This window comes from Anomaloglossus baeobatrachus, chromosome 2, assembly GCF_048569485.1.
Source record: "Anomaloglossus baeobatrachus isolate aAnoBae1 chromosome 2, aAnoBae1.hap1, whole genome shotgun sequence".
Taxonomy (NCBI): Eukaryota; Metazoa; Chordata; class Amphibia; order Anura; family Aromobatidae; genus Anomaloglossus; species Anomaloglossus baeobatrachus.
Genome location: NC_134354.1, coordinates 723,847,285 through 723,868,324, shown reverse-complemented (window position 1 = coordinate 723,868,324; position 21,040 = coordinate 723,847,285). Strand labels below are relative to the sequence as shown.

Here is a 21,040-nt window from a genome sequence, read left to right as displayed (position 1 = left end):
ATAATAATAATGATGTTGATGCCTGTCTCTAAGGAGAGCCCCGTGTACCTGGGCTGCACCCCTACTGTATCAGTAGCTCCTTCTTTTAGTTCTGTTTCTTCCCCGCCGTCCGGTGTCTCATGCATTTAAAGCTGCTGTAAAAAAGCGAGAATTGCAAAAGCTCTGGAGCTGTAGAACTGTATTTAACTCTTTACATCATGCCTGTTCCTAGATTTTAATGTGGGTTCAGAAAGATGGTGATAGCTGTGTTGTGCAGCTATCATCTGCATACGTGAGTGCTGTTGAGCTCCTCCGACTGCTGTTAACCTGATAAATGGCGCTTTCAATCACTTTGGTGGTATACTGTTCAGTCTACCCATCCCTGCCTCCTTTGGGCGCACTAATATGCCTATCGTGACCTACTCCTATGAACGCCAGAACGTGATTTTTGCTATATGTAGGAATACTGTGATATTGCTTTGTATACTACAAGCGCTCAGACGTTCGCAGTTTCAAGCCTCCTGAGGGACTACAAAATACAGTAAAGAATTGTGCGCACAGTGTAGTTTTCTTCATCGTTCCTTATGGGAGACCCAGACCATGGGTGTATAGCTTCTGCTTCCGGAGGACACACAAAGTACTACACTAAAAAGTGTAGCTCCTCCCTCCTAGCATATACACCCCCTGGATAACCAAATATAGCCAGTTCAATGCTTTGTGTTCAGGAGGCACACATCCACACATACATTCTCATCTGATTTTGATTTTAAAGAGTTTGAAGAAAAGCGGGTCCAAGCCTGGACCCCCGGCATGTCCCTTCTCACCCCACTGTGTTGGCGGTGTTGTTAAGGTTGATTTCAAGGCTGGAGCCTTACATGCTGCGCTCCTTCACCATCCCTCGGGCTCTGGCTTGAAGTGGGAGCCAGCACGGTTCTCACTGCTTTGCAGGAGACCGGTCTCCATCCCCAGCCCTTTCAGGACCCTGCCGGACGGAGCACTCATCCCTCAGGGACCTGGCCCTGCGTCTCACAAGCTAAGTATTGAGACGTTATTGTCAGGGGGGTCCCTTGCACTTTAATGTTGGGGAGAGTGTGTTATGTAACCTTTGTGACATTTTCGGCCAGTTCTCCGGTTTTCACCAGAGAACCGCGCCGAGGGTGCCTGCGCGCCGGCCGCATTGTAAAATTTAGGCCCCGGCTTCGGCTGCGGCCTACTTTCGTTTTCACTGCCCCTGCATATCAGTCATGCAGAGGGACAGTGCGGCGCCGCCCACCGGCCGTTCAGCACAGGGGAGGACACTTTCCCTCCCCTGTATATCTCCTTGGCCCTCCGGTTCCCGCTCTTGGACTAGGCCCCGCCCCCCCCTCCTCACTCCGGCGCCATTTTATCAGCGTTCTCACACTGATCGGCGCTGGCTGCTGCATCTCTGCAACCTGTCTGGGGGTCCGAGCTGTGGGATCCAGAGGGCACACAAAACGGTCTGGTAAGCCACAACCTCTGGTTGTGGACTTTCTTATACACTCTCTGGGGGTCATTCTGAAGGAGTGTATTCTTTACTGCAGAGCCTCCACCTCAGCAGCATGTCTCACACTAGGAGCAAGGCTGCAAGGCTGTACTCAATATGCACTGCATGTAAGCTCGTACTGCCTGAACCGAGCACATATCCTCATTGTGATGCCTGCTCTAACATGGTCGTGCCTCAGCCTGGAGTCTCCCCAGTGGTCCCTCCGGCTGCTCCGGCCCCGGTGGCTGAACCCCCGGCTTGGGTAGAATTGTTTTCTAAGTCTATCTCCCAGTCCTTCGCCGACTCCATGGGACAGCTGTCCCGGACTCTGCTGACCATGCATCAGCCCCCTTCTCAGGGCGCCTCTGCTGCTTCGGCTCGCTCTGCAGAGCTCACAGAGGATTCTTCATCTGCTCCCAGACCCCGTCCTCCTAAAAGGAGACGCAGGGTCCCCTCTCCTTCCTCGTCCCGCGGCTCCGATTCACGAGCCGACTCGCAGGACGAGGAGGATGTCTTTACTGGGGGCTCGGACGCTACCTCCATGTGCCCCATTGATCTGACCGAGGGTGATGCAGATGTGAGTGATTTGATTGCGTCCATTAATTCTGTACTGGACCTCAATCCGCCAGTATCAGAGGAGCAACCCTCTCTGGCAGAAAAGCACCAGTTTACCTTGCCTAAGAGAACAAGGAGTGTGTTCTTTAACCACTCCAGTTTTCAAGCTACTGTGTCCAAGCCCAGAGCCTGTCCTGACAAACGCTTCCCAAAGCGTGTTTCTAATGACCGTTTTCCTTTTCCACCAGAGGTGGTCAAGGAGTGGGCTCACTCACCAAAGGTAGACCCTCCGGTGTCTAGACTCTCAGCCCGAACAGTTGTATCTGTGGCTGATGGCACCTCACTTAAGGATCCCACTGACCGCCAGGTTGACCTCCTGGCCAAGTCTGTCTATGAGGCGGCAGGGGCCTCGTTCTCCCCATCCTTTGCAGCAGTGTGGGCTCTCAAAGCCATCTCTGCTTCCCTAGAGGAGATGCATTCCCTCACTAGGGACTCTATGCCTGAATTGGTTACCTTAACTTCCCAGGCTTCAGCCTTTTCAGCCTACGCCATGTCTGCCATGCTGGAGGCCTCTCACCGCACTGCGGTGGCCTCCGCTAATTCCCTCGCTATCCGCAGGATCTTGTGGCTTCGACAGTGGAGGGCAGATGCTTCCTCAAAGAAGTACCTTGCTGGGCTCCCATTTGCTGGGTCCCGGCTGTTCGGTGAACAACTGGATGAAATAATTAAGGAGGCTACTGGCGGGAAGAGTACTTCCTTGCCACAGACTAAAACCAGGAAACCTGTCCAGGGCAGGAACCAGTCGAGGTTTCGTTCCTTTCGTTCCTCTAACTGGTCGTCCTCTAAGCCCTCGGCCTCGTCCACTAACTCAGCCAAGGACCAGAAGCCCACCTGGCGCAAGAAGCTGCGTCCACAAAAGTCCGCAGGAGCTGCTGCCACCAAGGCAGCCTCCTCTTGACTATCTGGCCGAGCCAGCAACGTCCTTGGTCGGTGGCAGGCTCTCCCACTTTGGCGACGTGTGGTTTCAACACGTCTCCGATCAGTGGGTGCGGGATATCATCTCCCACGGCTACAGGATAGAGTTCTCTTCCAGCCCGCCAAACAGATTTTTTCTGTCAACTCCCCCCTGCTCCAAGGCCGCCGCCTTCTCTCAGGCCGTGGCATCCTTGCAGGCCAACGGAGTAATTGTACCGGTTCCCGCCAGGGAACGGTTCAGAGGTTTTTACTCAAATCTCTTCCTAGTCCCCAAAAAGGACGGTTCCTTCCGGCCCATCCTGGATCTCAAGCTTCTGAACAAGCATGTTCAGGTGCGGCACTTTCGCATGGAGTCTCTGCGATCAGTCATTGCCTCAATGACCCAAGGAGATTTTCTGGCATCCATCGACATCAGAGATGCCTATCTGCATGTGCCAATTGCAGTTTCACACCAGCGTTGGCTACGTTTTGCAATCGGAGAGGAACATTTCCAATTCGTGGCTCTCCCCTTCAGGTTAGCCACGGCCCCTCGAGTATTTACCAAGGTCATGGCAGCAGTGGTTGCGGTTCTGCACCTTCAGGGGTTGGCAGTGATTCCTTACCTGGACGACCTTCTTGTCAAGGCTTCATCCAGCGCAGACTGTCAGCGGAGTGTCTCGCTCACTCTTGCCACTCTTGTTCACTCGGGTGGCTTGTCAACCTGCCCAAGTCCACTCTGACCCCGACCCAAAAACTCACGTACCTAGGGATGCAATTTGAGACTCTGCCGGCACTTGTCAAGCTGCCCTTAGTCAAACAGCAGTCCCTCCATCTGGCGGTGCGCTCTCTGTTGAGGCCCCGCCGTCATTCCATCAGGCACCTCATGCAGGTGCTGGGTCAGATGGTGGCGTCAATGGAAGTGGTTCCCTTTGCCCAGTTCCATCTGCGTCCTCTGCAGCTGGACATTCTCCGCTGTTGGGACAAGCGGACTTCTTCCTTGCACAGGTTGGTGGCTCTGTCGCCACAGACCAGGAGCTCTCTTCAGTGGTGGCTTCGGCCCCTCTCTCTGTCTCAGGGACGCTCCTTCCTGACTCCGTCCTGGGTGATCCTCACCACGGATGCCAGTCTATCCGGCTGGGGAGCAGTATTTCTCCACCACCGAGCACAGGGCACTTGGACTCTGTCCGAATCAGCCCTCTCGATCAATGTGCTGGAAATCAGAGCTGTGCTCTTAGCTCTCGTAGCCTTTCACCATCTGTTGGCGGGCAAGCACATTCGAGTCCAGTCAGACAACGCGACAGCAGTTGCCTACGTCAATCACCAGGGCGGGACTCGCAGCCGCCTGGCAATGTTGGAGGTTCAACTCATCCTTCAGTGGACGGAGGACTCCAAGTCCACCATATCCGCAGTCCACAACCCAGGCGTAGAAAACTGGGAGGCAGATTATCTCAGCCGTCAAACCGTGGACAACGGCGAGTGGGCTCTGCATCCGGCAGTGTTCCGGTCGATCTGCCGCAAGTGGGGCACTCCGGAAGTGGATCTAATTGGCATCCCGGCACAACAACAAGGCCCCGGTTTACGTGGCTCGCTCCCACGATCCTCAGGCCTTTGCAGCGGACGCGCTGGTTCAGGATTGGTCCCAGTTCCGTCTGACTTACGTGTTTCCCCCTCTAGCTCTCTTGCCCAGAGTCCTGCGCAAGATCAGAATGGAGGGCCGTCGGGTCATTCTCATTGCTCCAGACTGGCCCAGGCGAGCTTGGTACCCAGACCTGCTCCGTCTGTCCGTAGAGGTGCCGTGGCATCTCCCGGACCGCCCAGACCTTCTCTCACAAGGTCCGTTTTTCCGCCAGAATTCTGCAGCTCTCAGATTGACGGCGTGGCTCTTGAGTCCTGGATACTGACGGCTTCCGGCATTCCTCCCGAAGTCCTCTCCACTATGACTCAGGCTCGGAAGTCTCCCTCGGCCAAAATTTACCACAGGACTTGGAGAATTTTCCTGTCCTGGTGTCGTTCTTCCGGCCATGCCCCTTGGCCTTTTTCCCTGCCGACCCTTCTGTCCTTCCTGCAGTCTGGTCTGCAGCTAGGACTATCCCTCAATTCCCTCAAGGGACAGGTCTCGGCTCTGTCAGTGTTGTTCCAGCGGCGTATCGCCCGGCTGGCTCAGGTGCGCACCTTCATGCTGGGCGCATCTCACATCATTCCGCCTTACCGGCGGCCTCTGGATCCCTGGGACCTTAATCTGGTCCTCACGGCCTTGCAGAAACCCCCTTTTGAGCCACTTAGGGAGGTTTCTTTGTCTCGTCTTTCACAGAAGAAGGGAATTTTGTTTACTTACCGTAAATTCCTTTTCTTCTAGCTCCAATTGGGAGACCCAGACAATTGGGTGTATAGCTATTGCCTCTGGAGGCCACACAAAGTATTACACTTAAAAGTGTAAGGCCCCTCCCCTTCTGGCTATACACCCCCAGTGGGATCACTGGCTCACCAGTTTTAGTGCCAAAGCAAGAAGGAGGAAAGCCAATAACTGGTTTAAAGACCAATTCAATCCGAGGAAACATCGGAGAACTGAACCATACCACATGAACAACATGTGTACCCGAAAAAACAGAAAAACCCCGAGAAAACAGGGCGGGTGCTGGGTCTCCCAATTGGAGCTAGAAGAAAAGGAATTTACGGTAAGTAAACAAAATTCCCTTCTTCTTTGTCGCTCCATTGGGAGACCCAGACAATTGGGATGTCCAAAAGCAATCCCTGGGTGGGTAAAAGAATACCTCATGATAGGGCCGTCAAACGGCCCTCTCCTACAGGTGGCCAACCGCCGCCTGAATGACTTATCTACCTAGGCTGGCGTCTGCCGAAGCGTAGGTATGCATCTGATAATGCTTGGTAAAAGTAAGTAGACTCGACCAGGTGGGTGCCTGACACACCTGCTGAGCCGTAGCCTGGTGCCGTAATGCCCAGGATGCACCCACGGCTCTGGTAGAATGGGCCTTCGGCCTTGAGAGAACCAGAAGCCCAGTAGAACTGTAGGTTTCAAGAATTAGTTCCTCGAGCCCCCGAGCAAGGGTGGATCTGGAAGCTTGCGACTGTTTACGCCGACCAGCGACAAGGACAAAGAGTGCATCCGGGTGGCGCAGGAGCGCCATGCGGGAAGTAGAACCTGAGTGCTCTCACCAGAACCAACAGATGCAAATCTTTCTGAAATTGATGGACTGGACGAGGACACAAAGAAGGTGAGGTGATATCCTGATTGATATGAAAATGGGATACCACCTTAGGGAGAAATTCCGGAACCGGACGCAGAACTACCCTGTCCTGGTGAAGGACCAGGAAGGGAGTTTGTATGAGAGCGTTGCTAGCTCGGAAACTCTCCTAAGAGACGAGACCGTTACTAGAAGGCCACTTCCCGTGAAAAACGGGAAGGGAGACATCCTTCAAAGGCTCGAAAGGCGGCATCTGGAGAGCAATTAGAACCTTGTTCAGATCTCAGGGCTCTAACGGCCGCTTGTACGGAGTGCTGAGAAGACAAACTCCCCGTAGGAACGTGCGTACCTGAGGAAGTCGTCGTTTCTGAAAAAATACAGATAGCGCTGAGACTTGTCCCTAAAGGGAACTGAGCGACAACCCATTTTCCTACCTAGATTGCAGGAAGGAAGGAAACATAGACGATGCAACCGGCCAGGGAGAAACACCCTGCGCCGAGCACCGAGATAAGAACATCTTCCACGTCCTGTGGTCAATCTTGGCGGACGTTGGTATGCTAGCCTGTCTCATGGTGGCAACCACGTCCTGAGGTAATCCTGACGACACTAGGTTCCAGGACTCAATGCCACACCATCCGGTTGAGGGCCGTAGAATTCAAATGGAAGAATGGCCCTTGAGACAGCCAGTCTGATTGGTCTGGTAGTGCCCCCGGTTAGCCTACCGTGAGGCACCACAGAACCGAGTACCACAACATCCTCGGCCAATTTGTAGCGACGAGGATGGCGCGGCCGCAGTCGGTGTTGATCTAGCGCAGTACTCTGGGCAACAATGCCAGAGGTGGCACCTAAGGTAGCTGGAACTGCGACCAATGCTGAACTAAGGCGTTTGCCGCCAGAGCTCGATGATTGTGAAACCGTGCCATGAAGCTGGCACATTGTTGTTGTGCCGTGACGCCATTAGATCGACGTCCGGCCTCTGTCAGCGGCGCCAGATCTCCTGAAACCCGTCCGGGTGAGGAGACCATACACTTTCGGCCACACCTCAGCGACTTAGGAAGTCAGCTTCCTAGTTTCCACACTTGGGATGTGAATTGTGGATATGGTGGATGCCGTGTCTTCCACCCACATCAGAACCTGCCGGACTTCCTGGAAGGCTTGCCGGTTGCGCGTTCTTCCTTGGTGGTTGATGTATGCCACCGCTGTGGAGCTGTCCGACTGAAGTCGGATATGCTTGCTTTCCAGCCGCTGTTGGAAGGATTGTAGGGCAAGATACACTGCTCTGTGTTCAAGAACATTGATCTGAAGAGTGGACTCTTGCTGAGTCCACGTACCCTGAGCGCTGTAGTGGAGAAAAACTGCTCCCCACCCTGATAGACTCGCGTCTGTCGTAACTATCGCCCAGGACGGGGATAGGAAGGACCTTCTTTTTGACCAAGAGGTGAGAAGAAGCCACCACCGTAGAGATTCCTTGGCCGCCTGAGAAAGAACGACGACTCTGTTGAGGGACGTCGACTCCTCGTCCCATTGGCGGAGAATGTCCCATTGTAGTGGACGCAGTAAAACTGCGCGAAAGGAACTGCCTCCATTGCTACCATCTTACGTAGGAAGTGCATGAGGCGTCTCAATGTGTGCGACTGGTTCTTAAAGAAGAGCTTGCAGCCCGTAGTGAATGCTGTTTGTCTAGCGGCAGCTTCACTATCGCTGAGAGAGTAAGAAACTCTATGCCTAGATATGTTATCGATAGGGTCGGGGTCGGATCTGACTTTAAAAAGTTGATGATCCACCCAAAACTCTAGAGAGTCTCCAGCGCAACGTTCGGGCAGTGTTGGCGTGTTTCCTAAGAGAGTGCCTTGACAAGTAGATCGTCTAAAGACGGGACCACAGAGTGACCCTGAGAGTGCAGGACTGTGACTACTGCTGCCCTGACCTTGGCGAAGACCAGTTGGACTGTCGCTAGCCGGAAGGTAGAGCTACGAACAGAGGGTGTTCGTCTCCTATAACGAAGCGTAGAAACGCTAGTGCTCTGGATCAATCGGCACGTGTGGATAAGCATCCTTTATGCTTAATGATGCTAGGAAATATCCTTGGGACCTTGAGGCGATGACATGGCGGAGGATTCCATCCGGAACCGCCTGGTGTCCACGAGCTTGCTGAGCATTTTTAGATCCAGAACGGGACGGAACGGCCCGTTGTTATAGGTACCGCAAAGAATTTGGGGTAAAAACCGTGACCTTGTTCCTGAAGAGGAACGGGGGTCATCACTCTTTCTGCCTATAGAGTGCACCCTGTTTGCAGAAGAGCAGCGGCCCGGCCGGGAGGTGGAGAAATTCTGAAGAATCGAGTTGGAGGACGAGAAGTGAGCTCTATCCTGTACCCGTGAGACAGAATGTCTCACACTCAATGGTCATTGACCTATGGCAGCTAAATATCGCCAAGGCGGGAGAGCCTGCTACCGACCGAGGCCGCAAGTCATGAGGAAGCCGCCTTGGAAGCGGGTTTTCAGACTGTCGCTTTTTTGGGCGAGACTGAGCCCGCTAAGAATCTTAGCTCCTCTGATCCTTTTGAGTCCACATTGGACGAGGAAAAATGGGACCTGCCCGAGCCTCGAAAAGGCCGAAAACCCCGACTGCCTCTTGCTCTGTTGGGGTTTGTTGTGTCCGGGCTGAGGAAAGGATGAATCCTTACCCCTGGACTGTTTGATGGTTACATCCAACGCTCACCAAACAGTCGGTCAGCAGAAAAAGGCAACTGGTTAGGCAACCTTTTTTTTGGAAGCAGAATCTGCCTTCCATTCACTTAACGAGCAGACCAGGCTCTGCTTAAAAACACGGAGTAGCGGAGGCTACCGCCGCACGGTTCGCAGAGTCCAGGACAGCCTGAATCGCGTAAGAAACAAATGCAGACATTTGAGAGGTTAAGGATGCCACCTGCGGCACAGATGTACGTGTAACCGTGTCAATCTGTGTAAGACAAGCTGAAATAGCTTGGAGTGCCCCAAGGGAGAGAATGCCGGAGCCAACGGTGCGCCGACAGCCTCATAGATGGCTTTCGACCAGAGATCCATCTGTCTGTCAGTGGCATCTTTGAGTTTGCAGTTCCATCTCCCACTGCAACTATGGATCTAGCTACAAGCCTGGAGATTGGAGGATGCCGCTCGGGACATTGGGTCCAGTCCTTGACCAAGTCAGGGGACAGGGATAACGTGTATCCTAAGCCGTTTGGAGAAGCGCATATCTGGATAAGCGTGGTGTTCCTGGACTGCCTCTCTGAAGGCAGAGTGGTCCAGAAAAATACGTGAAGCTGACTCCTCCACTGGAGGAGCTGTGAGAAATAACCCGCATTCTATAGATGGACGCTATAAGATTATTTACTATGGCGTCACAATCAGGTGTATCCAGATTGAGAGCGGTCTCAGGATCAGAATCCTGAGCCGCTACTTCCGCCTCATTACACAGCGAGTCCTTCTGTTAGGACCCTGATGAAACCGAGGCCGCTCATAGCGAGCCCACTTAGGCTGTCTGGGACTGACGTCCGTGCAGAGCCGTGACTCTGGGATGCGTGTGACATTCCCGGAGCTGTTAGTTATTCACACTGAGGGGGGCCATGGATCAATGATTCAACAGTGCCCATATTGTGAGAGACATGTCCGGACTGCTAGGCTTCTAGTATCATAGCCATAGTCTCAGAAAAACTGTCAGTAAATACTGCAGACACCGTCCTCATCCCCTGGCCATTAGTGCATACAATGGGAGTCTATGTACCTGCCGGCCGTATAGCCGTACATGCTGTACCAGCTGTATAGAAAAACATGTGGTTCTGCACCTTTGTTTTACACAGAGAATATGCTGATAACTCCTCCGCATAATCCAGGAGGGTATATACAACGTGCGACCAAACAGTGCAATGTATATAGTACAAGCATATCTATAAGTGCACTTCTGCACTAGTGGGGTTAGCACCACAGGTGTTGCTTAACGCCTGTTGCAGCGATTGTGTGACTATCAGAATGCCAGGGTCTTCCACACTTGTCTCTGTATCGTACAGAAACTGACACTAATGGCTGCCGGTGTCCTTGTAGAGAAGGAAGCCGTGGGCGTGCCTGAGAAAGTGCGGGAATCCGGACTCACAGTGCACACAGTGAGAGGGGTGGAGTATGCAAAACATACTCCAGCTCTCAGCTCTGCTCTATGCAGCGTCACGCCCCTACCCTGACTGTCAGGGCTGTGGGCGGTAACGAAGGGAGCTAGGCCCAGAAGCCGGGGACTCGAGTTAACAGCGCGGCCGCCGTAAAAGCGCGGGCCGTGCTGAAGTCCCCGGCGCACCACAAGTGCCAGCCGCGCCGCAGTTCCAGCGGCCGGCGCGACCGATTCATAGAAGTGGCCAGCGTCCCGCCCCTCTCCTGACTGGCAGGTCTGGGGGCGGGAACGAACGGAAGCAGGCCGCAAAAGCCGGGGACTCTAGTTATCAGCGCGGCCGCCGTAAAAGCGCGGGCCGCGCTGAAGTCCCCGGCGCACCACAAGTGCCAGCCGCGCCGCTGCCAGCGGCCGGCGCGACCGATTCCTGGAAGTGGCCAGCGTCCCGCCCCTCTCCTGACTGGCAGGTCTGGGGGCGGGAACGAACGGAAGCAGGCCGCAAAAGCCGGGGACTCTAGTTATCAGCGCGGCCGCCGTAAAAGCGCAGGCCGCGCTGAAGTCCCCGGCGCACTACAAGTGCCAGCCGCGCCGCAGTCCCAGCGGCCGGCGCGACCAATTCCCATAAGTGAGCCTGCTTCAGCAAAGCTGAATGAGGCCATGGCACAGGCGCCGCAGCGCTGATGTCCCCCGGCGCACTACAACACCCAGCATGCTGCGGTGTGAGCGCCAAATGCACGGGGACACAGAGTACCTTGAGGAAGCAGGGCCATGTCCCTGATGTACTCCGCTCCATCCAGCATCTTCTCCAGGGGCTGTAGATGGAGCACGGTCTCAGTGCCTGGAGACCGGTAAATCCCACTTCACCCAGAGCCCTGTAAAAAGGGATGGGGAAGGAATCAGCATGTGGGCTCCTGCCGCCGTACCCGCAATGGGTACCTCAACCTTACAAACACCTCCGACATACAGTGGGGTGAGAAGGGAGCATGCTGGGGACACTATATGTGTCCTCTTTTCTTCCATCCGACATAGTCAGCAGCTGCTGCTGACTAAAAAGTGGAGCTATGCGTGGATGTGTTGCCTCCTTCGCACAAAGCACAAAACTGGTGAGCCAGTGATCCCACTGGGGGTGTATAGCCAGAAGGGGAGGGGCCTTACACTTTTAAGTGTAATACTTTGTGTGGCCTCCAGAGGCAATAGCTATACACCCAATTGTCTGGGTCTCCCAATGGAGCGACAAAGAAAGTGGTCTTTCTAGTGGCCATAACTTCCCTCAGGAGAGTCTCTGATTTGGCTGCGCTCTCTTCGGAGTCGCCTTTTTTGGTTTTTCATCAAGACAAGGTGGTTCTCCGTCCGACTCCGGACTTTCTTCCTAAGGTGGTATCTCCTTTCCACCTTAACCAGGATATTTCCCTGCCTTCCTTTTGTCCGGCTCCTGTTCATCGCTTTGAAAAAGCGTTGCATACTCTGGATCTGGTGCGGGCGCTCCGGATCTATGTGTCTCGCACCGCTGCTCTTAGGCGGTGCACCTCTCTTTTCTTCGGCGCTCCATTGGGAGACCCAGACGATTGGAGACCCAGACGATTGGGTGTATAGCACTGCCTCCGGAGGCCACACAAAGCAATTACACTAAAAAGTGTAAGGCCCCTCCCCTTCTGGCTATACACCCCCAGTGGGATCACTGGCTCACCAGTTTTCAAGCTTTGTGCGAAGGAGGCACACATCCATGCATAAGCTCCACTGTTCAGTCAGCAGTAGCTGCTGACTATATCGGATGGAAGAAAAGAGGGCCCCCAGCATGCTCCCTTCTCACCCCACTTGCGGTTTGTAAGGTTGAGGTACCTATTGCTGGTACGGAGGCTGGAGCCCACATGCTGTTTTCCTTCCCCATCCCCCTGAGGGGCTCTGAGGAAGTGGGATCTTTCTGGCCACCAAGCCCTGAGGCCGGGCTCCATCCACAGACCCATAGAACCTGCTGGATGTGGAGCGGGAGTGCCGTTCAGGGACAAGGCCCTGCAACTTTCAGGTACTCTGTGTCCCCGTATGGCAGGCCACGCACACTCCAGGCTTGCTGGGTGTGCTAGTGCGCCGGGGACTGTAGCGCTGTGCGCTGGGCTTATAGTCCCTGCAGATTACTGGGGGACTTTACGTGTGGGGACCGCCGCGCCGACCGCCCCTGGAGCGGCGGCGCAGCTGCGACTTGTAGTGCGCCGGGGACGCGCCGACCGCGCTTTTACGGCGGCGGCGCTTCTAACTTTAGTCCCCGGCTTTTGCGGCCTAGCGCCGCTTCATTCCCGCCCCCACCCTGTCACTCAGGGACAGGGAGAGACGCTGTTCTATAGCAGCGCCGAGGGCTGGAGCCTTATTTGTATTCTCCAGCCCCCTTTACTAGACACAGTGGGCGCCGGGTTCCCGCTCTTGTCTCGGGCACGCCCTCGGCCCGCCCCTCTCCTCTGGACGCTGGCAGCCATTCCGGCACGCAGAGCGGGAAAACGGAGACACTGAGCTACCAGCACAGGATTCCGGCGCCACACACCCGCTTTGTGCGGGCGGTAAGCGGCAACTAAAGTGCTGACCCACTAATGCCGAAGTGTCCTGTTGTACTTTTGTACGGTCGCTATTCAGGATGCAGACCTAGAAACAGCAGCAAAAGATCAGGGGTGCTAAAGCACAGACTCTATATGCTGCTTGTCTTGCATGTGCTGCAGTGTCATGTGTCCTTTATGCTTGTATGCTTTACATTGCACTGTAAGGGCTATTCTTGGCTGTCTACCCGCCTAGATGGCTAGACAGCGGCAGCAAACAGCAATGGTGCTAAGGCACAAGCTTTCAATGCTGCTTGGATTGCATGTACTGCAGAGTTTATTTTCATGCTTGTACATTCACTGCATGTCGCTATTCTTGGCTAATGCTCCTTGCTGACTAGACAACAGCAGCAGAAAAGCAAGGGTGCTAAGGCATAAGCTTTCAATGCTGCTTGGCTTGCATGTGCTGCAGTGGTTATTTTCATGCTTGTATGCTATACATTCACTGTATGTCGCTTTTCCTGGCTAATGCTCCTGAATAACTAGACAACGGCAGCAGAAAAGCAAAGGTGCCAAGGCACAGGCTTTCTATGCTCCTTGTACTGCATGTGCTGAAGTGTTTATTGTACTTCATGCTTGTATGCTATACATTGCACTGTACGGTCGATATTCTTGGCTAATGCTCCTAGATGGCTAGACAGCAACAGCAGAAAAAAAAAAAAATGGATGCCAAGGCACAGGCTTTCTATGCTGCTTGTACTGCATGCGACTGTTCCAGGACCCCCAGTGTGTGCAATTACTCAACGGGGTCTCTGCTACAGGTGGCCAAAAGAACCACCTGTGATCCCTGTCCAGGGACAGGGACGGAGTTGCAGTTTCCGCTGATATATTGTCTGTGGCTATGACTAACATCTTACAGACTTTGCAGTCCAGACAGACCTTGGGCAATGTTGATTCAATGCCCCTGGCCACCCTGATTTCGAAACAAATCATGGCTCCAGGAGGGTCCCATGCATCCCAGGGTGCAGGCTCTGACACGGACGACAGTCCCAGACGGCCTAAGCGAGCTCCCTAAGAACGGCCCTCGACTTCATCACAGTACTCTCTGTATGATGAGGCAGACGTAGCTGTTCAGGACTCTGATCCTGAGACCGCTCTCAATCCGGATATTCCGGATGGTGACGCTATAGTGAATAATCTTATAGCGTCCATCAATGGAAGGTTGGGTATTTCTCCCTCAACTCCTCCAGTGGAGGGGTCAGCTTCACAGCAGAAGAAATCCCTATTTCGGTATCTCAAGCGTATATTGAGTACTTTTCTGGTCACTCTGACTCCAGAGAAGCAGTCCAGGAACACCACGCTTATCCCGATAAGCGTTTCTCCAACCGTATTGAAGATACGCGTTGTCTCTTCCCCCCTGACGTGCTCAAGCGCTCCAAGGGTGGATCCCCCAATCTCCAGGCTTGCGGCTAGATCTATAGTTGCAGTGGAAGAGGGGACTTCACTTAAAGATGCCATTGACAGACAGCCCTATCGGCGGGTCGGTTGCCCCGGCATTCGCAGCCATAGAGGCACTCCAAGCTATTTCAGCTAGTATTGCGCAGAGGGACGCGGTCACATGTACATCTTGGCCGCAGTAGCGTCCTTCACCTCGCAATGTCGGCATTGCGACTCAAGCTGTTTATGCTGTCCTGGACTCTACGAGCCGTACGTCAGTGGCGTCCGCCAACTCCGTGTTGTTACGCTCCTAGTGTTAAGGGATTGGAGCAGATGCTGCTTCCACAAAAGTGCTTAACCAGATTGCCTTTATCTGGTGACAGACTGTTTCGTGAGCGTTTGGATTAAATCATTCAACTGTCCAAGGGTACGGATTCTTCCTTACCCCAGCTCTCAAACAAGACCCATCAGGAGAAGGGACAGTCGAGGTTTCGGTCCTTCCCAGGCTCGGGCACGTCCCAATTGCCCTCGTCCAACAGGACTCAAAAGGCTCAGAGGGGCGCAGGTTCCTGGCGGGCTCAATCACGCCCGGAGAAGGCAGCCGGAGGAACCGCTACCAAGGCGGTTTCCTCATGACTTTCAGCCCTCTCTCTCCGCGTCCGCGGTCGGTGGCAGACTCCCCCGCTTTAGCGAATTTAACTGCCACAGGTCAATGGCCGGTGGGTGAGAGACAGTTTGTCGCAAAAACTTCCTCACCGGCCGAGCCGAGGCTCTTCTGCAGGCAGTAGGAGTCGTAATCCCGGTTCCTCCTCAGGAACAAGAGACACTTTTTACTCCGAACTGGTCGGGGTGACAAAATAGGACGACTCCTTCCGTTCCGTTCTGGACCTTAAACTGCTCAACAAGCACGTGAAAACCAGGAGGTTCCGGATGGAATCCCTCCGCTCCGTCATTGCCTCAATGTCTCAAGGAGATTTCCTAGCATCAATAGACATCAGGATGCTTATCTCCACGTGCCGATTGCTCCAGAGCACCGGCGTTTGCTACGATTCGTTATTGAAGACGAGCATCTTCGGTTCGTAGCCCTACCCTTCGGTCTGGCGACAGCCCCACGGGTTTTCACCAAGTTCATGGCAGCAGTGGGACCACTCCCGCACTCGCAGGGTCACCATGTGATCCCTTACTTAGACCATCTACTTGTCAAGGCACTCTTTTAAGAGGCATGCCAACACAGCCTGAACATGGCGCTGGAGACTTCCCAGAGTTTCGGGTGGGTCCTCAACTTTTCAAAGTTAAACCCAATCGCTGGCATATCTTAGCTTGGGGTTTCACACTCTCTCAGCGATGGTGAAGCTTCCACTGGACAAACAGCGGTCACTACAGACGGGGGTGCAGTCTCTCCTTCAAGGAGACACCTCATCCTGAGGCAGTCCCTTTCACGCAGTTTCATCTGCGTCCACTTCAATAGAACATTCTTCGCTAATGGTAGGGGAAGTCGATGTCCCTACACAGGAACGTCCCCCTTTCTCAGACGATCAAGGACTCTCTTCAGAGGAGTCCACTCTTCAGATCAATTGTCTGGAGCTCTGGGCAGTGCATATGGCCCTGCAAGACTTCCTGCAGTGGCTGGAAGGCAAACAGATCCGAATTCAGTCGGACAATCCACAGCGGTGGCATACATCAACAACCAAGGCGGACTACGCAGTCGGCGAGCCTCCCAGGAAGTCCGCCGGATTCTGCTAGGGGTGGTAGACAGAGCATACACCATATCCGCAGTTCACATCCCGGGCGTAGAAAACTGGGAAGCAGACTTCCTCAGTCACCAGGGCGTGGACGCAGGAGAATGGTCTCTGTACCCGGACGGGTTTCACGAATCGGCACAACAGCAAGGTCCCGGTTTTCATGACGATCAAAGAGCTCTGGCGACAGGCATCTCACGGTCGGTCAACCGTGGGCACTACCAGACCGGCCAGACTTACTGTCCCAAGGGCCGTTTTTCCATCTGAATTCTACGGCCCTGAACCTACTGTGTGGCCATTGCGTCCTAGATCCTAGTGTCCTCAGGATTATCCCACGGGGCCGTTGCCACCATGAGACAGGCTATGAAGCCCACGTCTGCTAAGATCTACCACGGAAGTGGAAGATTTTCTTTTACTGGTGCTCTGTACAAGGAGTGTCCCCCTGGCCATTGGCATTGCCTACTTTTCTTTCCTTCCTGCAATCTGGGTTGGAAAAGGGCTTGTCGCTCGGCTCCCTTAAAGGGCAAGTCTCGGCGCTATTGGTGTTTTTTTCAGAAGCGTCTAGCACGACGTCCGCAGGTACGCACGTTCCTGCAGGGGGTTTGGTCATATCGTCCCCCCGTACGAGCGGCCGTTAGATCCATGGGATCCGAACAGGGTACTAGTTGCTCTCCAGAAGCCGCCTTTCGAGTCTCTGACGGATGTTTCACTCTCTCGACTATCACGGAAAGTGGCCTTTCTGGTAGCGATCACGTCTCTTCGGAGAGTGTCTGAGCTAGCAGCGCTGTCATCCAAGGCTCCCTTCCTGGTGGTCCACCAGGACAAGGTAGTGCTGCCCCCCATTCAGGAGTTTCTCCCTAAGGTAGTATCCTCGTTTCATATTAATCAGGATATCTCCTTACCTTCTTTTTGTCCTCATCCGGTTCACCGGTATGAAAAGGATTTACATTTGTTAGATCTGGTGAGAACACTCAGAATCTACATTTCCCGCACGGCGCCCCTGCGCCGCTCTGATGCACTCTTTGTCCTTGTCGCTGGCCAGCGCAAGGGGTCGCAGGCTTCCAAAGCCACCCTGGCTTGATGGATCAAAGAACCAATTCTTGAAGCCTACCGTTCTGCTGGGCTTCCGGTTCCATCAGGGCTGAAGGCCCATTCTACCAGAGCCGTGGGTGCGTCCTGGGCATTACGACACCAGGCTACGGCTCAACAGGTGTGCCAGGCAGCTACCTGGTCGAGTCTGCACACTTTCACCAAACATTATCAGGTGCATACCTATGCTTCGGCGGACGCCAGCCTAGGCAGAAGAGTCCTGCAGGCGGCAGTTGCCTCCCCGTAGGGGAGGGCTGTCTTTGCAGCTCTAACATGAGGTATTTCTTTACCCACCCAGGGACAGCTTTTGGACGTCCCAATCGTCTGGGTCTCCCAATGGAGCGCCGAAGAAGAAGGGAATTTTGTTACTTACCGTAAATTCCTTTTCTTCTAGCTCCTATTGGGAGACCCAGCACCCGCCCTGTTGTCCTTCGGGATTTTTGGTGGTTTTTCGGGTACACGTGTTGTTCATGTTGAATGGTTTTTCAGTTCTCCGACGTTACTTCGGAGTGAATTTGTTTAAACCAGTTATTGGCTTTCCTCCTTCTTGCTTTTGCACTAAAACTGGTGAGCCAGTGATCCCACTGGGGGTGTATAGCCAGAAGGGGAGGGGCCTTACACTTTTTAGTGTAATTGCTTTGTGTGGCCTCCGGAGGCAGTGCTATACACCCAATCGTCTGGGTCTCCAATCGTCTGGGTCTCCCAATAGGAGCTAGAAGAAAAGGAATTTACGGTAAGTAACAAAATTCCCTTCTTTGTGCTGACCACTGGTCGGCGTAAGGGCCTCTCGGCTTCTAAGCCGACCCTAGCTCGTTGGATTAGGTCGGCCATTTCCGATGCCTACCAGTGTACTCAAGTGCCTCCCCCGCCGGGGATCAAGGCACACTCGACCAGAGCTGTCGGTGCCTCTTGGGCTTTCAGGCACCAGGCTACGGCTCAGCAGGTCTGTCAGGCTGCCACTTGGTCCAGTCTGCATACCTTTTCGAAGCACTACCAAGTGCATGCTCATGCTTCGGCAGATGCGAGCTTGGGCAGACGCATCCTTCAGGCGGCTGTCGCCCATTTGTGAAGTTAGGTTTCGCCTACTTCTCAGTTTTCTGTTTATTCCCACCCATGGACTGCTTTGAGACGTCCCATGGTCTGGGTCTCCCATAAGGAACGATCAAGAAAAGAGAATTTTCTTTACTTACCGTAAATTCTTTTTCTTATAGTTCCGACATGGGAGACCCAGACCATGGGTGTTTAGCTTCTGCCTCCGGAGGACACACAAAGTACTACACTAAAAAGTGTAGCTCCTCCCTCCTAGCATATACACCCCCTGGATAACCAAATATAGCCAGTTTAGTGCAAAAGCTGAAGGAGGACATCCACCCACAAGTGGAGATAGAGCAAAACCCGGAACAACCGGAACCTCTGTCTACAACAACAGCCGGTGAAACACACGGAACAAGAACTGCCAACAGGCAACAGGGAGGGTGCTGGGTCTCCCATGTCAGAACTATAAGAAAAAGAATTTACGATAAGTAAACAAAATTCTCTTTTTTTGATGCTTTTTTTTTTTTTTTTATTGCAGTTTGTGGCCCAAATCTGCACATCTGTCCTTATCCCAGCCAACTCAATGTGAATTCTGAAGTGCTGTGCACACATTGCTTACTTTTTCCTTTCAGCTTTGGGTGCAGGACAAAATCTGATGCATATCAATTCCTGGAGCATTTGTTTTCTAGTTGTTTTTGTGTTTTGTTTTTCTTTAGTTACGCCCCTCCAGCCATTGTTTTAACACCAAAAAACGCATACCACAAGGTGCTTTTTTTTTTGGGGGGGGGGGTGTGCTGTCATTGTCAGCAAAAACTCAGCACAGCATGCGCACATACCCTGCAAAAGTGAAAAAAATAAAGTAATATTAACAATATGAAAAAGATAAGCATAGATAGATAACCATATGTGGTATCACTACATCTGTAATAGTCTGATCTCTTAAAATGCAAAACTAACTAGCCGGATTGGTAAATGTTGCAGGGACAAAAAGCTGCCTAATTGCATTTTTAAGCTGCTGCAGCACATAAGAAAAAAATGCAATAAGATGAAATCAAAGCATATTCTCTACCCCAAAGTGGTTTTAATTAAAAAAAAAAAAAAAAAAAAAACAACCCTCACAGCTCCAGCAACTGAAAATTGTAAAGGTTTTAGGTCTTGGAAATGGTGAGACATTTTTGTTTTTTTTGTTGTTTTTATGTTTGGCATCACTGTAACATTACTGATTTAGACAATCCAAGTTAAAAAAACAAAAAAAAAAAACCAACCTAGATAATAGTGCATGTCAATAGAAATTTGGAGAACAGGGAATGTAGAGACTGTAAGTGACAACGTTTTTTGGTTAATCAGCTCATGGTTTTGGGAGAAGGTAAGACGTAATGAGGAAGAACGGAGGTCCACAGTAACCTAATATAATGACAGCAACACCTGAAAGTGGATTAGATTTGCCCCCAAAAAGTTATACAAAAATCTTCTGGAAATGAGACAATCTCATATCCACACAGGACGTTCCTCTGGATATCATGAAAGGTTCATATTGAACTGCATATTCTAGTTTTTTGGTTTTTCTTTTTGTTTTTTATTATTTAATACCCTCTCTGAATAATGCCCCATAGGGGTCAGGTGTTCTCAACCCCATCAGTAACATCAATCAATAGATTTTGAGATATATGAATCACTGACTGCACTGTGACTTGTATTTTATATGTTTGTGTTTTGTTTTGTTTTTTTGTTTATTTTTGTAGGTTGAATTCTTTCTTCATGGTTCACTTTGTGGAGGGATCGCCGACCAACGACGTGAACAAATTGTCATTTCAATTTCAAGGCCATGTGTATGAAGTGAAGACAATAATTAAGTATAATAATAATCACTTCTCCTCTTGGATATTAAATTTAGATGGTGAGTGTCAGAAAAAAAAACCCTGGAAGTATTGTGCTTCTGCCTCTTATTTGTTTTTTTTTATATGAATCTAAATTCCGGGAAACTAACCATGCCCAGTGGAGTAAGCCTGGAGGTATGTCTTACCATGTCAAAGTGACAGGGCGGATACGCCCTTACTTACGTAGCGCTCACTAATATACAAATTAGGCACACTGAATACAGTTTTATGGTAAAACAATAATGTAACAATTTATTAAGATAGCATCAGGATAATGTTCAATTATGGAATGGCAGTAACAATATTACCCTGTTCTATTGATTCAATTAATGTAAATCATAGTATATAGAGAAATAAACATGAATACATTACCTAAGTATTGTAGCATCCCTTCCCCACCGGAGGGACCACGGTCAGTGAGAAGGAAATACTCTGGTATCACCATCACAGAAGTGTGTCCACTAATTCTGGAACGTCCCTAACTCGCTGAACAGGGTCCCCCTTTTTTATACAAAGCCATCACATCCTCCTCCATCACAGCAGTGCAATATGTTTTAGCTAGCTCATCAGTTTCGCACAACTGCGCATTTGTTGTTTTTTTACAAAGTTAAAGTTTTACTTAAGATTTATTATCACCCACCACACAATGCTTCAAGGTTGTCTCTTACTAACATAACCCAAAGTTTGTAAGGTTTATTTGCTATTGTCTAACATCTCAAAGATCACTGGTATGTTGTTTTTAGCAAGTTTACTCCTCATGTTCAGGCATAACGCTCTAAGATTGTAGCACATTGACAGCATGACCTCCATAATCACCTATTCTGAAGACTGGATATCTATTTTAATCCAATCACACACTCATTTGTCTCACAAGGTAATAATTGTAAGCTCAAAAAAAAGAAGGAAAAGTGTGTATTTTTGGTTAGGGCTTATTCTTCAGGGAAACACGCTTGGGGGAAAGTTTCCCCTTCCCAGGAGAATTCATACTTGCCAGACCTGGGTAGCCTGCGTCT

The 21,040-nt window shown here is 51.8% G+C and overlaps 1 protein-coding gene across 1 annotated transcript in view; it reads left to right on the top strand.

Moving 5' to 3' along the window:
- Window positions 1–21,040, top strand: part of USPL1 (ubiquitin specific peptidase like 1) — a 101,194-nt gene that overhangs the window by 69,171 nt on the left and 10,983 nt on the right. The window contains exon 8 of the mRNA XM_075337358.1: window positions 19,893–20,047. Coding sequence (XP_075193473.1) covers window positions 19,893–20,047 — 155 coding nt within the window. The remainder of the gene's footprint in view (window positions 1–19,892; window positions 20,048–21,040) is intronic.